The sequence below is a fragment of the Equus asinus genome, chromosome 21, assembly GCF_041296235.1.
Source record: "Equus asinus isolate D_3611 breed Donkey chromosome 21, EquAss-T2T_v2, whole genome shotgun sequence".
Lineage (NCBI taxonomy): Eukaryota > Metazoa > Chordata > Mammalia > Perissodactyla > Equidae > Equus > Equus asinus.
This window is the reverse complement of record NC_091810.1, coordinates 66,880,808-66,898,274: the sequence shown is the minus strand read 5'-3', so window position 1 is coordinate 66,898,274 and position 17,467 is coordinate 66,880,808. Positions and strand designations below refer to the sequence as shown.

Below are 17,467 nucleotides of genomic sequence, written 5' to 3'. Positions count from 1 at the left end.
GTGGAAGTCCAGGTTCTCTACTCAGCCTCTACTGACTCTCTGGGGATGGAGGGGTGCCTCCTTAACTGCTGGGAAGGGGTGAGAGTTCAGGCTTCTCACTCGCCACCCTGGCTGAGAGGGGTAGGGATACCTTGCTACTGTTCCCCACTTGACTTCCACTGATGCCATGGAGGGAAGACCTTGTTAATGCTGGACGGTGACTAAAATCCCAGCTTCCCACTAGGCCTCTTCTGCCACCACCTGAGCAGGGAGGGAGAGAGTCCTTCATTACTGCTGGGTAGGTTGAAGTCCAGGCTCACTTGAGCACTTGGCCTTTGCTGGTGAAGGTAGATATGAGGGGCCATACATAGTTTTTTCCGTGGTGTTTGACTGGGATAAAGCAATTATTTAAATGTTTTGTGTCTTGCTAGGCTATCCCTATCCTGGTCCCTTTGACTAGAAAGAAAGGCTTCATATGGGCTTTTTGTTTGTTTGTTTGCGCCCATTGGTATTTCTCGGTTGCTGGCTTCTTCAGAACCCAATCTAGGATATATGAGACATAAAGAAAGCTCAGGGATCTCACTGCCATGTCATTTTTCAGGTCCCAAGGCCCCTATCTGGTTTATAGTCTCTTCACCTTTTAGAATTTTTTCTTGTTTATTTGATATATAATACTCAGGATTTTTAGGTGTACTTAGTGGGAGGAATATAGACAATTGAGTTCACTTCAGCTTTTCCAGAACTAGAATTTACAGAATAGATTTTATAGCTTTTTTGTCTAAATCATGTAGCCCGAGCCCCTTATTCTGTTTTTTTCTCAAAATATCAAAAATATGAACTTGTTTTCTGAGATTTCCTAGCTTTTTTCTCACTTTTACTTTTTAAATTTTTAATTAAATTTATTTATCTATTTACATATTTTGATTAATAGACTTTATTTCTTAGAGCAGTTTTAAGTTTACAGCAAAACTGAGCAGAAAGTACAGAGTTTCCACATATCCCCTCCCCTGCCTCATACAACCTCACTTACCATCAACATCCCACATCAGTGTGGTACAATTGTTATAATCTATGAACCAGCCTTCACCCATCATTGTCAACCAAAGTCCTTAGTTTACACTGGAGTTCACTCTTTGTGTTGTACATTCTGTGGGTTTTGACAAATGTATAATGACATGTATTCACCATTACAATATCATACAGAATAGTTTCACTGGCCTAAAAATCCCGTGTTCTATTTTTTATCCCTCCCTCCCACTAACCCCTAGCAACCATAGATATTTTTATTGTCTCCATAGTTTTGCCTTTTCCAGAATGTCATATTGCTGTCATGACATAGCATGTAGCCTTTTCAGATTGACTTCTTTCACTTAGTAATATACATTTAAGGTTGCTCTATATATTTTCATGGGCTTAGAGGCTTGATAGCTCATTTCTTTTTATCAGGGAATAATATTCCATTGTCTTTATGTACCACAGTTTATATATCCATTCACCTACTGAAGAATATCTTATTGCTTCCAAGTTTTGGCAATTATGAATAAAGCTACTGAAAACATTCATGTCCAGGTTTTTGTGTGGCCATAAGTTTTTCAACTCCCTTGGGTAAATACTAAGGAGCATGATTTCTGGATCGTCTGGTAAGAGTATGTTTAGTTTTGTAAGAAGCTACCAAACTGTCTTCCAAAGTGGCTGTACCATTTTGCATTCTCACCAGCAATGAATGAGAGTTCCTGTTGCATCTTCTCCAGCATTTGGTGTTGTCAGCGTTTTGGATTTTGACTGTTCTAATAGGGGTGTAGTAATATCTCTTTATTGTTTTGCTTTGCATTTCCCTGGTGACATATGGTGTCTAGCATCTTTTCGTATGCTTATGTACTATCTGTATATCTTCTTTGGTGAAGTGTCTGTTCAGATCTTTTGCCCATTTTTTAATTGAGTTGTTCATTTTCTTACTGTAGAGCTTAAGGGTTCTTTGTATGTTTTGGATATCAGTCCTTTATCAGATAAGTGTTTTGCAAATATTTTCTCCCAGTCTGTGGCCTGTCTTCTCATTCTCTTGATAGTGTCTTTTGCAGAGCAGACATTTTTTTATTTTAGTGTAGCCCGACATCAATTTTTTTCTTTCATGGATGATGCCTTTGGTATTGTATCCCCATTTTTTTTTTTTTGCACCTTCTCTTTCCTTAATTCTTATGGGTCCTGTCCTCTTCAATTTGGATTATACTCCCAGCAGTTTCTCATCCATGTGAGCTTTGGTCCTGGAAAGGAGCTTTGTTGGTTAGTTTTAAGTGTTCATAAGGCCCAGACTGCCCTAACACCTTCAGATTTTGTTGTAATCCCCCTTGCAGTTTTAGCTGCTGTGCTTTGACCTGCTGCACTTTCCAATGAATCCTTCTTGCAGTTTTGAGGTTCTGATCTCACAAACCCATCGGACCTCTTGTTGCCTCCCCTGCTACCACCCTATTTCCTCTCACACAGATGCTAATCATATGTGGGTCCTTAAGGGTCAGTAGTTTGTGCCTGCTTCCTCCTATTTTGGTGTTCACGTGGGTAGCTAATCACTTAGTTTTGTTATAGATGTTGTGTGTCAGGTTTTTGCTTTGCTATTATAGTTACTCTGCCGGTACTTTTGGGGAAACTTCAGGAGGTTCTGAAACTAACACCATTGCTGCTATCTTCCCAGAATCCCTTGCTATTTTACACTACATTTTCCTACTTAACATTCTCAAAGCTGGCATACTCTGGCTCATATTAACTTGTTTTCATTCATATTCAACCATTCTCCATGAAGAATATAAGATGTTTGCTTCATAGAGAGAATGTGATGGGCTTATTCTAACACACACACACACACAACACATGCAAGAGGCCTTCAAGTCTATACCTAGATTTGTGTTCTTGTTCTCTTACTTACTGTCATGGGCTTAATTGCATTCCCCCAAAAGTCATATGTTAAAGCTTTGACCTCAGAATGTGACTGAATTTGGAGTTAGGGCCTTGAAAGAGGTGATTGAATTAAAATAGACCATCTAGGTGGGCACTCATCCAATCTGATGGGTATTCTTACAAGAGGAAATTTGGACACACAAAGAGACACCAGGGATGCACCTGCACAGAGGAAAGATCATGTGAAGTCACAGGAAGAAGGCAGCCATTTGCAAGTTAAAGAGAGGCCTCAAGAGGAACCAACCCTGGTGACACATTGATCTTGGACTTCCAGCCTCCAAAACTGTGAGAAAATAAATTTCTGTTGCTTAAGCCACCCAGTCTGTGGTATTTTCCTATGGCAGCCCAGTAAACTTAATAGTTTTGCACATGTGGAAATCTTTTTGAGATATATACCTTTTGTTACTGAGGGCTTTTCTAGGGATCAAGTGTGAAATGTTGTAAAAAAAAATATATATATATAATTAATTGACTTGTGTGTAATAATTAGGATGGACATGCAGAGGAACTAGATAGTTATGTAAGAACAAATAGTTTAAAAGACATGAATATGAACACTCATTTTATGAGGTTACTTATGAAGGTATTTGTAGTCTCATATCATTTTTCATATCTTAAATTAACATTCTGAAAGCAGAGAGTTTGTATTTTCTAATGGAAATTTTGAAGGTTCAATAACTCTAATTCAAGAAGTGGATTTGTTTCTTGTCACTATATCTGAAATATTATGTGAGAAGTCTGATTAGGAATTTCTTTTGCAGTTTTGTGCTTGTAACTGAGGGTTAGGACTTGAAATACAAATGAAACATGTTTTGCTCCAGTCCCTAAATTATCTGTAATATATGATTAAGACCATCAAAATGCCTGCAAAATAAAGCTATATCTACTTTCTTGCTTATTGAAAGAATAGAATGCATTTGGCTAAGTAGTCACATATGTCTTCCTCTTTATGAACTAAGTACAAATGAGCACAGACTTAAAATACAGATTGAGAAACTCAAATCTTGTTATATTGTTTACTCAGTACCACAAATAAATAGAAAGATGATAACACAACAAATTGCAGTAATAGAACATAAAGCTAGAATTAACCTACTAAAAACAGTCAAACGTTAGTTCTTAATTAAGCAATGTTATAGATGTTGAAGTTTCAAGTGGAAAGACTAGCTGGCTGGCTTCAGGGGTACATAGCAGTGTAGCATAGTCTGGATCAATTCTCGTTAGCCCATGGCCTTAACACCCAGCTTTGAAGGCTCAGAAACTCAATCTTATCAACATCTCAGAGTTCTTCTTTATCAGAAGAGTTAACCCTCTCCAATAAAGCCAGAAAATCTAAAGAGAGACTGATACAAAATCTAGAAATGCTTATTTAACCTTTATATAATAAAAAGAAATAATTGTTAAGAGAATAGCACTGTCTTTGTCTATGGGCAAGCTCCATGGAAAATCAAATTATAATAGTTACATTTACCTCCACATTGTGAGATAGCACACACTTATATATGTATAAAAATACATATGCAGCCTCTTGCCTTTGAGTTATGCCTCTATGTGCTTGAGGGTGGGGATATCTGCATATACTAGGAAGAGAAAAACTATCTCCATAATGTTTAAGCAGCCTTGATTTTTAATAATTGATCAAGTAGCATTGTATTCAGCTAGAAAGAGCACAGTGGTAAAAAATGAAAAAGAGTACTTATCTCACTAATACAGAAAGATCGTTGTCAAGCAGAAACTAGGCTCTATTTAGGGAAATATTTGGACATGTTTACACAGACATTTTACAAAGCTTTCTCATAAATGTGAAAATTCATTTATAGACAATATATTTGCATTCTAATTTACTGTAGTTCAAACAGTTTAGTAATAAAATATACCTTTAAATTAACAAACCAATCCAGTAATACTTTTTAGGTATAGTATATAAATTTATAAATGGAGATTTCTACTAGATCCTTTCAGTATTATAAAATATTATTTGATTACTTCTTAATTGCATTCTTTTGCCTATGGATTAATATACTTATAATATGTACGTGTGTAGATGGGAAATTTCCTCTTCCCATCAGCCGCTGCAGTTAGGTATAGCCCAAAGATTTCTTGGCAAATATAACGTTCAATTAGGGATGACTCCAACTTGTTCATTTCATTTCCCACAGATTAGGAGTGAGACCCAAGTAAAATGTACTCTCCTCTTGAACATCCAAACCATGTTTTAAAAATAACAGTCATGTACTTCTCATTGAGTATAAATATATTGCAACTGAAATCATGCTTAAGCTTCAACTTCTGTTGAAGGCAATAGCTATCTTAGCTTATCATTCCCACTGGATAAGAAATGGGTAGGACATCAGTTTCTTTATGATACATTTACACTTCCCTTGAAGTTACTTGTCCTACCAAAGTTTCGCCTTTCCCCAGGTGGATTCCAACACCTGAGATTTATTTGACCTTGTTGTATTTGTACATTCTACCTCCTGCCACTCACAGATTCTAAAAATCATCACTTTCCTTGTAATTCTGATACCCTTCCATTGTGTTGCCTGTTCTTACTCTCCACCTTTAAGCCCCCAAACAACACTTGAGAATTTCTCCTCAATATGAAAGTGAAAAATTGGGAAGTAGAAATGCACAATGTGCTATCTCATTGACAGTTTTGGAACTCAAATTGAGGTCAGTGTGAGGGCAAGAAATGGACATCAGCTTTCCTCAATCACAGCAAGTCAGAGAAGATGATGTATATAGCAGCTGGAGAGAACTAATCATGTTTTCTGTATCTATTGCCTCTCCTCAGCTTTTTCTAAAGTTTGGTACATTCCATTTTAGCCAAGATATACAGACTAGGAGTCAGACAATTCCTTTGCACTGCCTGAAGAAATACTAAAGTGCCCTAGTTCTATGGACATTTAATCATACTTTTTATAATTCATCTTTAAATCAGCATGCAATATTTTCTATAATATAAAATGTTTTAAATAATGAACAGAAGCTTTTTTTTTAATTGGCATCAAATTCTTTTTAGGAGTCAGCTCTATTTTTATTTACATTTTATAAAGTAATAATTTAAATTGAATACACTTGGGCCCAATAGGTTTGATGTAAAAACTACTTGTATCAGAATTTATGTCAGAAAAGTATCAGCTCATCTTATGCATAATAAATGCAAAATAGTCTTTCTTTCATGTGTTAAGTGTTAGAAATCCTGAGACTGTTTTAAACTGAGTGGAGTAGGTGAAACTTGTAATTTGATATTGGTTGGCAGTAATCCTTTTTAAAATTGAGGTGACATGCAAATAATGTAGTATTAAACATGAGCCCCTTATATTTCACGAACAGTTTAAACAAATATGTTAATGCAACAATCACGGTTTGGTTGCTTTTAAAATAGCTGTTAATGAGGTTGAAGGACCCACTTGTTCCCACATTTCCAGTAAGTTGGGGGTCTCCATTGCACACCTGCCACTCACTTTGTCATTTATCTGCCTATTGAAGTCTTCTTATTTTGAGTGGGCTCCTTCCGAAATGTAGATTTCCATTGTAGGTTTCAAAGATAAACTCCACTTAAGTTTTACTCTTAAGCACAGCCCAATAAGAGTCGCCAAATAGCAATAAAATATTGTGCTGTGAACCTGATAATAACCAGACAGTCTTCTTCATTTAGTTCCTGAACTTCTACTTTACTTTCCATTATCACTTCCAATTCTTCCAAAGTTTTAGGCTTCTTTGGGTTCCAGAATCTGACTCAATTTGTAATCCCCTAGCCCTCCTCCTCCATGATCCGGGGCTTCCAGGCAGCCCTCCCCCTCCCTTTCCCCTAACTCAGAGACGCCCAAGAGCCACAGGACTCTGCTCAGCATCCAAGGAGCAGCCAGCCACCTGCTCCATTCTCACTCTTCACCATCCCTGGTAACTGGTGCACCCAAGTCATTACCTCCTGGCAGCTATACTTGGGACTCATCAACTTGCTGGAGTCAAATGTTTACATTAATAATACTAAGCATGGAATATTTTCATTAGTTTACATTGTGTTATTAAATTATATCTGTAAAAACTTTTTTGTAGTTGGTTATGATAGATACATTTCTATATTTATGATTTAATAACTTTAATATCAGTTGATAATTTAGTAGATCAACCTATAGTCCACAAATCCAGGCAATTTACAGATTTTGTATTTTTGTAATTTCAGATTCTTTACAGTATGATTTGTGTACTTCCTTTAGGTTTTAAAATTATCTAAATAGCTAATTTATCTAGTTTCTAAATAATTATCTAAATGAAGCAAAAAATGTTTTTGTATCACTTTCTACTTCTCAAATATACCGGTTATCTTATCTGTATATGGTTGTATTAGTTTTCTAGGCCTGTCATAACAAAGTGTCATAGACTGAGTGGCTTAAAAATAACAGAACCGTACTTTTTCACAGTTTGGTAGGCTGAAAGTCTGAGATCAAGGTGTCAGCAGGGTTGATTTCACCTGAGGCTTTCTCCTTGGCTTGTAGATGGGTCTCTTCCTTGTATCTTCACATGGTCTTCCCTCTGTGGATGTCTGTGTCCTAATCTTCTTTTTTTGTAAGGAAACCAGTCATATTAGGTTAGGGCCCACCTTTTAACTTAGTTACTTCTGTAAAGATCCTGTGTCCAAATACAGTCATATTCTGAGGTACAGGAGGTTAGGACTTCAACATGTGAATTTGGCGGGGGGAAACCCCATAATGATATCACTTTACAATATTTTAATTTGCCAAAAAACAAAAATGTGTAAAGTACATGTTTGTTTGAACTTTTTAACAACTCAGTGAGGAAATAGAGTTACTGTGAGGCGTAGTTACCTGCTTGAAGCCTCTTGACTGGTAGAAGGCAGAACTGGAGCCTGGGTCTCTGATTTGAACCTTAGTATCTTTTTCACTCTGCAGTGCTGCAGACTGAGGTATAACGACAGTTGTACTGATTTTTGAATGTTTGGGTATATTAGATATGCCTATTTTGGATCTTGATCTATAAAATTCAGTCAGGCTTTGAGTATACATTCCTTAGTCACAGCTTCCTGACCTCCTTTGCTGCCTTCCCTTCCTGCTTTATTCTCTGAACAGTATGTCAGAGTCTAGAAAGGTTGGTAAAATAGTTAAAACTTAGTTGATATATATAGTATGTTCTGCCAAATGAAACACATCAAACAATTTCCGGAAGTTTATGTCATGAAAGAATACACCCCTAAAGATTTATTTTTAGTAAAGGATAAATTTATTTCCAGCACTGAGGACTTTTAGCAATTTGGTCACCTGCAAAATGGACCAGATAGGGAGGAAAAAGGGACACTATAGAACTGCTGAGCTCTATTTCTGCTCTTCCCACAGTAGTTATTATCTCCAGTATTCTCACTGCCTCAGCTACCAGTAATCCTTTGACAGCTCTCTCCTACCCTGTCAGAAACCCAATCAATGGGTTAACATTTTATTAACTAATCACTGATTGGTAAGAGTTGACTCAACCCTGCCATGAATCTGATGAATCTTTTCTCTCTTGTCTTTCCTATTAGCAGTACCTAAATATCTCTTATAGAGCCTGGAGATCATTCTTTTGTCTTATAATTCTTTCTCATTATATCTTATGTATACTTAAATTTGTGACTATTTCAAAGCTCTATCTACAAAGATACAACTAATTACATGTATCAAATGAATATCTTACGTTTAAAAGATACAAGCATGAATATGATTGTTTTGTGGAAAAGTTATTAAAATTCAAAGGAGAAAGTATGACATATGATTGTGACAGATGTATTAATGTCTGCCTTTTTTAAAGCATCAAAATAATTAAAAATATTTTCTTTTGAAAGTTGGCCAGGGATACTTTGCCCTGATCCTTTTAAAGGGAAATACGTGACCTATGACGTGGATGGAAATGTTGAACAGTATCACATAGAATTCCTGGGTGATCCCCATTCAAGATCATGGATAAATGCAACATTTGTTGAACATTACAGTATCACATTAAAGGTAGGTACAGTAACATCAAAACTTTATTGCCTTTGCACTTGTTTTTAATTATGGCTATTTTTGTCTCAGATCCTAAAAGGTATATTTTGTATTAATATAAACAAAATAATATGTACTATTTGTTTAAACTCCAATATTTGTATTTTTAAAGCAGTTTTTTCAAAGGAAACGTAGATACAAAAATAGCCATGAGGTAGTCTTAGATTTTATTTTTCTAATGGCAGTATGGTATAAGTCAACTGAGGACTTTATATAATTGCCTTTTAGAACCATTTTAAGATTATCATTTGGTAATTTTTTAATTCTCTTGAGGAGACTCTAAGTTGTAGCTCTAGCTCACAGGGAAAATTAATAATGGAGTGCAACAGATTTTCAATTTCAAACAGAATATTTCATTGTACTAACTTATTCAGCATCTTTTTGACTCCTTTTAAACTTTAAATCACACACTGCAATTAATGAACAGACTAAACTCTCAGGTTGATGAGAATAGGTGAACAGGATCTATTTCCATGGGTTTGTTTTAATTGTTATAAATCAATTTAGTTATCTGTGTTTATACTCTAATATTGAAACATTTCATCTGCAAACAATGTTTTCATTAGAAATATGATTGAAAAGTAGATGTCAGAAATGTGTATGCCTTTGACTCAATTTGTGTGGTTTTCTATAGTGAGAAGGATATATATTCAAATACACATATAAGTGTATGTACGGTGAAGCCATGCCGTTTAATCCACAGTATAAGTAAATCTGTGGAAATATAAGGTACTTTAAAATGGGCTTTTACTATATCTTTGGCATAAACAGTATCGTTGTTCCGTTCGGCTTGAAAGCAGCTGGAAGGGAAGGCTATTTTGACAAGGATGACAAAACCTCCTAGCTTCTCGTGAAGCAAACTTTAGAATTTGAGATATTTGACAATGTGGTAAAGAGCAGAGCATTCTTAAGAAATTATATTTAAATGTAAGTATATAATCAAATGTATTTTTAAATTGTCTTAACTAGTATTACTCTCAGGATTTGAGTTATGTCAGGATTAATTTGGGTAGTCTGATTCCAGAAGCATACCATTAATCACTGGGACAAGGAAAAAATCTGGTTCAAAACAAAGCCAAACTCAAGATTCAGGAGCCATAAGTTTCAACCTTCTGAAAGCATAAAAGCAAACTTAAAAGTTCTGGGCAAAGACCAGGAATTCAGAGCTGTTTAAATTAAGTAGGCCCCTAATGCAAGGATGAGAGCAGAAGAAAATAGTGTTTGTTTCCACTCATCCTTCTCCAACTCCCCCAACTGGCTGTGTGCTCTGGGTGGATAACTCACTGGGTGCCCACAGGCTCTGGGGATGCTCTCTCCTCGACTGTCAGTCAGGATACCTATCTACAGGCTCTGTTCTTGTCCCTTAATTTTTTCTTCTTGTCTGTGTCTTTTCTTTACTGTTCCCTTGGAGCTGATATAATCACTGAAACCTCTTCTCTGGATCTCTTAATGTAAGGCTGAAATTTTAGTTCCCCTTTACCTCACATTCAGCTGGCATGTGCCAGACTGTCTTGCTGTGCTCTGATTCCCTACTTCTGGCTATTGAAGGTCTCTGCTTGCCAGGAAGGGGAGACTTACAGATAATTGAAACCTCATTGCCCCAATCTACTCAAGAAAGAGAAAGCACAGAGGTCAACTCAGGAATATTGACAACAAAGGTAGAAAAATGGACAAAAATGATACATATGAGAAATTAGTTGAAAATGAATAATTTCAAACTATGTATCACCTAGGAATAGCTGAGATTTTCCTGTCTCTTAGAGATGGAGGTAGTATTGACTCCAACCTGCAGTTCTGTTGCCTAAACTTCCCAGGGATTTAGTCTTTTGTGATCCTCTCTGCACTGGAGCTCCTACATCTTCAAATGCTGTCTTTACACTGTATCGCATTGACCCAGATATTAAATGCACACCCCCTGCTCTCATTAAAAAAAGATCACTTACACAAAAAATAATGTATAGTAGACAAAGTAGACTTTCTTAAAGAGTTTTCTAGAAGAGGTGGAGGAGGAATGCACATTGCACAAGTTGTCTGATCTTTTTTTTTTTAAGATTGGCACCTGAGCTAACATCTGTTGCCAATCCTTTTCTTTTTCTTATTCTTCTCCCCAAAGCCCCCCAGTACATAGTTGTATATTCTAGTTGTAGGTCCTTCTAGTTGTGCTATGTGGGACACCATCTCCGCATGGCCTGATGAGTGGTGCCATGTCCATGCCCAGGATCCAAACCCTCAAAACCCTGGGCCTCTGAAGCCGAGCACTCAAACTTACCACTCGGCCACGGAGCCAGCCCCGGGTCGTGTTTTATTATCCAGTCGGCCACCATATGCCTTTTGATTGGAGCATTTAGTCCATTGACATTTAAAGTAGCTATTGATACGTATGTACTTATTGCCATTTTGTTACTTTTTTTCTGATTGTTTTAGTAATTCTTCTCTTTTCCTTTCTTCTTCTCTTACTCTCTTCCCTTCTGGTTTAATGGCTTTCTTTAGTATTATGTTTGTGTTCCTTTCTCTTAATTTTTTGTGTATTTATTATAGGTTTCTGGTTTTTGGTTTCCATGAGGTTCATTTATAATAACCTACGTATATAGCAATCTATATTAAGTTGATGGTCTCTTTAGTTTGACCTCTTGCTAAAAGCTCTACTCTTACTCCCCTCCTCCCGCATTTTATGTTTTTGATGTCTTATCTAACCTCTTATTTTGTGTGTGTGTATATGTTACCCTCTTATCATAGAAATAGGTAATTTTAGTACTTTTGTCTTTTGACCTTCATATTATCTTCATAGGTGGTTGATCTGCTACCTTTACCATATGTTTCCCTTTACCGGTGATTTTATTACCCTTTTTTTTTGGATAATTTTCTTATTCCTATTTGTGGTCTTCTCTTTCCCACTTAAATAAGTCCCTTTCGCATTTCTTTTAAGATTGGTTTCTTGGTCATAAACTCTAATTTTTGCTTGTCTGGGAAACTCTTTATCTCTCCTTCCATTCTGAATGATAACCTTGCCAGGTAGAGTATTCTTAGCTGTAGGTTTTTTCCTTTCAGCAATTTAAATATATCGTTCCACTCCCTTCCAGCCTGTAAGGTTTCTGCTGAGAAGTCAGCAGATAGACATATGGGGTTTCCTTTGTATCTCACTTACTGCCTTTCTCTTGCAGCTTTTAGGATTCTCTCTTTGTCTTTATTTTAATTATAATGTGTCTTGGTGTGGGCCTCTTTGGGTTTATGTTGTTTGGTGCTCTCTGTACTTCCTGTACCTGGATATCTGTTTCTTTCTTTAGGTTAGAAAAGTTTTCAGCTATTTCTTCAAATAAATTCTCTGCCCCTTTGTCGCTCTCTTCTCCTTCTGGGACACCTATAACATGATATTAGTGTGCTTGATCTTGTCCCAGACATGCCTTAGACTGTTCTCATTCTTTTTAATTCTTTTTTCTTTTCTCTCTTGAGCTTGGGTGATTTCCTCTAGTCTGTCATCCAGCTCTCTGATCCATTCTTCTGTATCATCGACTCTGCTGTTGAGTCCCTCTAGTGAGGGACTCATTTCCAGTATTGTATTCTTCATTTCTGATTGGTTCTTTTATATATTTTCCAGTTCTTTGTTGAAGTTCTCACTGAGTTCATCTATTCTTCTCCCAAGATCGGTGAGAATCCTTATGACTTTTTTTTTATTGAGTTATTGATAGGTTACAATCTTGTGAAATTTCAATTGTACATTAATGTTTGTCAGTCATGTTGTAGGTGCACCACTTCACCCTTTGTGCCCACCCCCCACCCCACCTTTCCCCTGGTATCCACTAAACTGTTCTTGGTCCATAGTTTTAAATTCCTCATATGAGTGGAGTCATACACAGATTATCTTTCTCTCGCTGGCTTATTTCACTTAACATAATTCTCTCAAGGTCCATCCATGTTATTGCAAATGGAATGAGTTTGTTCTGTTTTGCAGCTGAGTAGTATTCCATTGTATATATGTACCACATCTTCTTTATCCATTCGTCTGTTGCTGGACACTTAGGTTGCTTCCACGTCTTGGCTATTGTAAACAGTGCTGCAATAAACATTGGGGTGCACAGGACTTTTGGGATTGCTGACTTCAAGCTCTTTGGATAAATACCCAGTAGTGGGATGGCTGGATCATATGATAGTTCTATTTTTAGTTTTTTGAGGAATCTCCATACTGTTTTCCATAGTGGCTGCACCAGTTTGCATTCCCACCAGCAGTGTATGAGGGTTCCTTTTTCTCCGCAACCTCTCCAACATTTGTTGCTATTAGTTTTAGATATTTTTGTCATTCTAATGGGTGTAAGGTGATATCTTAGTGTAGTTTTGATTTGCATTTCCCTGATGATCAGCGATGATGAGCATCTTTTCATGTGCCTATTGGCCATCAGTATATCTTCTTTGGAGTAATGTCTGTTCATGTCTCCAGCCCATTTTTTGATTGGGTTGTTTGATGTTTTGTGGTTGAGTTGCGAGAGTTCTTTATATATTATGGATATTAAGCCTTTGTCAGATATATGACTTGCAAATATTTTTTCCCAGTTAGTGGGTTGTTTTTTGTTTCAATCCTGTTTTCATTTGCCTTGAAGAAGCTCTTTAATCTGATGAAGTCCCATTTGCTTATTCTTTCTATTGTTTCCCTTCTCTGAGAAGGCATGGTGTCCGAAAAGATCCTTTTAATACTGATGTCAAAGAGTGTACTGCCTACGTTTTCTTCCAGAAGCCTTATGGTTTCAGGTCTCACCTTTAGGTCTTTAATCCATTTTGAGTTTATTTTGGTGAATGGTGAAAAAGAATGGTCAATTTTCATTCTTTTACATGCGGCTTTCCAGTTTTCCTAGCACCATTTGTTGAAAAGACTTTCTTTTCTCCATTGTATGCTCTCAGCTCCTTTGTCAAAGATAAGCTGTCCATAGATGTGTGGTGTTATTTCTGGGCTTTCAATTCTGTTCCATTGATCTGTGCACCTGTTTTTGTACCAGTACCATGCTGTTTTGATTACTGTAGCTTTGTAGTATGTTTTGAAGTCAGGGATTGTGATGCCTCCCATTTTGTTCTTTTTTCTCAGGATTGCTTTAGAAATTCAGGGTCTTTTGTTGCCCCATATGAATTTTAGGATTCTTTGTTCTAATTCTGTAAAGAATGTCATTGGGATTCTGATTGGGATGGCGTTGAATCTGTAGATTGCTTTAGGTAGAACGGACATTTTAACTATGTTTATTCTTCCAATCCATGTACATGGAATGTCTTTCCATCTCCTTATGTCGTCATCCAGTTCTCTCATAAAGGCCTTGTAATTTTCATTATATAGGTCCTTCACTTCCTTAGTTAAATTTACCCCAAGGTATTTTATTCTTTTTGTTGTGATTGTGAATGGTATTGTATTCTTGAGTTCTTTTTCTGTTGGTTCATTACTTGAGTATAGAAATGCTACTGATTTATGCAAATTGATTTTATACCCCGCAACTTTGCTGTAGTTGTTGATTACTTCTAACAGTTTTCCAATGGATTCTTTGGGGTTTTCTATATATAAGATCATGTCGTCTGCAAACAGCGAGAGTTTCACTTCTTCCCTCCCTATTTGGATTCCTTTTATTCCTTTTTCTTGCCTGATTGCTGTGGCCAGGACCTCCAGTACTATGTTAAATAAGAGTGGTGATAGAGGGCATCCTTGTCTCGTTCCTGTTTTCAGGGGGATGGGGTTCAGTTTTTGCCCATTGAGTATGATGTTGGCTATGGGTTTGTCGTATATGGCCTTTATTCTGTTGAGGTAGTTTCCTTCTACGCCCATTTTGTTCAGAGTTTTTATCATAAATGGCTGTTGGATCTTGTCAAATGCCTTCTCTGCATCTATTGAGATGATCATGTGGTTTTTATTCCTCAGTTTGTTGATGTGGTGTATCACGTTGATTGATTTGCAGATGTTGAACCATCCCTGTGTCCCTGGTATGAATCCCACCTGATCCTGATGTATGATTCTTTTGATGAATTGCTGAATTCTGGTTGCCAAAATTTTGTTTAGAATTTTTGCATCTATGTTCATCAGTGATATTGGCCTGTAGTTCTCTTTTTTCGTGGTGTCCTTGTCAGGTTTTGGTATCAGCGTGATGTTGGCCTCATAGAATGTGTTAGGAAGTGTTCCATCTTCCCTAATTTTTTGGAATAGCTTGAAAAGGATAGGTATTAAATCCTCTCTGAAAGTTTGGTAGAATTCCCCAGGAAAGCGATCTGGTCCTGGGGTTTTATTCTTTGGGATGTTTTTGATTGCTGTTTCAATCTCTTTCCTTGTGATTGGTCTGTTCAAATTGTCTGCCTCTTCTTGAGTGAGCTTTGGGAGATTGTAGGAGTTCAAGAATTTATCCATTTCCTCTAGGTTATCCATTCTGTTGGCATATAGTTTTTTGTAGTATTCTCTTATAATCTGTTGTATTTCTGCAGAGTCTGTTGTTATTTCTCCTCGCTCATTTCTGATTTTGTTTATTTGAGCTTTCTCCCTTTTTTTCTTTGTAAGTCTGGCTAGTGGTTTGTCAATTTTATTTATCTTCTCAAAAAACCAGCTCTTTGTCTCATTGATCCTTTCTACTGCCTTTTTCGTTTCAATAGTATTTATTTCTGCTCTGATTTTTATTATTTCTCTCCTTCTGCTGACTTTCGCTTCATTTGTTCTTTTTTCTCTAGTTCAGTTAGGTGTGCTTTAAGGTTGCTTATTTGGGATTTTTCTTGTTTGTTAAGATGTGCCTGTATTGCGATGAATTTTCCTCTTAATACAGCTTTTGCTGTATCCCATATGAGTTGGTATGGCATGCCATCATTTTCATTTGTTTCCAGGTATTTTTTTATTCCTTCTTTAATTTCTTCAATGATCCATTGCTTGTTCAGTAGTGTGTTGTTTAGTCTCCACATCTTTGTGCCTTTCTCAGCTTTTTTCTTGTAATTAATTTCTAGCCTTATAGCACTATGATCTGAGAAGATGCTTGTTATTATTTCAATTTTTTTAAATTTGTAGAGGCTTGCCTTGTTTCCCAACATATGGTCTATCCTAGAGAATGTTCCATGTGCACTTGAGAAGAATGTGTATTCAGCTCCTTCAGGGTGGAGTGATCTATATATGTCTATTAAGTCCAATTGTTTTAGTTTTTCATTCAGCTCCACTATTTCCTTGTTGATTTTCTGTCTGGATGATCTGTCCATTGATGTGAGTGGGGTGTTGAGGTCCCCTACTATTATTGTGTTGTTTTGAACATCTTCCTTTAGGTCTGTTAATAGTTGCTTTATGAATCTTGGTACTCCTGTGTTGGGTGCATAGATATTTATAAGCGTTATTTCTTCTTGATGAAGTGTCCCTTTGATCATTATATATTGTCCCTCTGTGTCTCTCTTTACCTGTCTTATTTTGAAATACACTTGGTCTGATAGGAGAATTGCAACACCTGCCTTTTTTTCCTTGCTATTTGCTTGAAGTATTGTCTTCCACCCCTTCACCCTGAGTCTGTGTTTGTCCTTGGGGCTGAGGTGTGTTTCCTGGAGGCAACAAATTGTTGGATCGTGTTCTTTAATCCGTTTTGCCACTCTGTGTCTTTTTATTGGAGAGTTCAATCCGTTCACATTGAGAGTGATTATTGATGCATGTGGACTTAATGCTGTCAATCTGTCGCTCATTATCTTGTTTTCCTGTGTTTCTTTTCCTGTGTGCTTTAGACTACCCATTTAATACTGCAATTTCTTATGCTGGGTTTCTTAGATTTTTCCTTATCTATGATTTGTGACTCTGTTCTGTACTTTATTTTAGTGTCTACCTTGAAGTTTGTATTTAGAATCTCGTGTATAATATAGTGTATTCTCTGGTGGTCTCTTACCTAGTTGACCAGTACTGATTTAGACCCTTTGCTCTTCCCCTCCTAAATAATTATTTTCATTTTTTATTCCAACTCATCTTATTAATTTGTAGTTAGAGTGCTAAGATCGTCCTTGTTTTGGTAGTTTCCTTACTTTTACCCTAATGCTGTAGTTGAATATTTGCTATCCTGTTCTGGTTCTATCTATCGGTCTCCCTAGTCTGTGGATTGTGTCCCCTTTCTCCCTTTTTTCTTTTTTCAAGTATGAGAGCCTTCTTGAGGATTTCTTGTAATGGAGGGCTTTTAGTTACAAATTCCCTTAACTTTTGTTTGTCTGGAAAAGATTTAATTTCTCCCTCATATCTGAAGGAAATTCTTGCTGGATAGAGTATTCTTGGCTGAAGGTTTTTATCCTTTAAAGCTTTGAATATATCACTCCATTCTCTCCTAGCTTGTAGGGTTTCTGTAGAGAAATCAGCTGACAGTCTGATAGGGGCTCCTTTATAGGTTATTCTCCTTTTTTTCCTTACTTCCCTGAGTATTCTCTCCTTATCATTCCTATTTGCCAACTTTACTACTATGTGCCTTGCGGTAGGTCTTTTTACATTGACAAATCTAGGAGATCTAAAACCCTCCTCTACACACATTTCTCCGTTGATCCCT

At 36.7% G+C, this 17,467-nt stretch overlaps 1 protein-coding gene across 11 annotated transcripts in view; it reads left to right on the top strand.

The window, feature by feature from the left end:
* The window catches only part of RBMS3 (RNA binding motif single stranded interacting protein 3), a 1,423,334-nt gene that overhangs the window by 54,694 nt on the left and 1,351,173 nt on the right, over positions 1 to 17,467 (top strand). For all 11 annotated transcript variants that reach the window (XM_070492733.1, XM_070492730.1, XM_070492739.1 and 8 more), the window contains one exon: positions 8,768 to 8,927. In XM_070492733.1, coding sequence (XP_070348834.1) covers positions 8,768 to 8,927 — 160 coding nt within the window. The remainder of the gene's footprint in view (positions 1 to 8,767; positions 8,928 to 17,467) is intronic.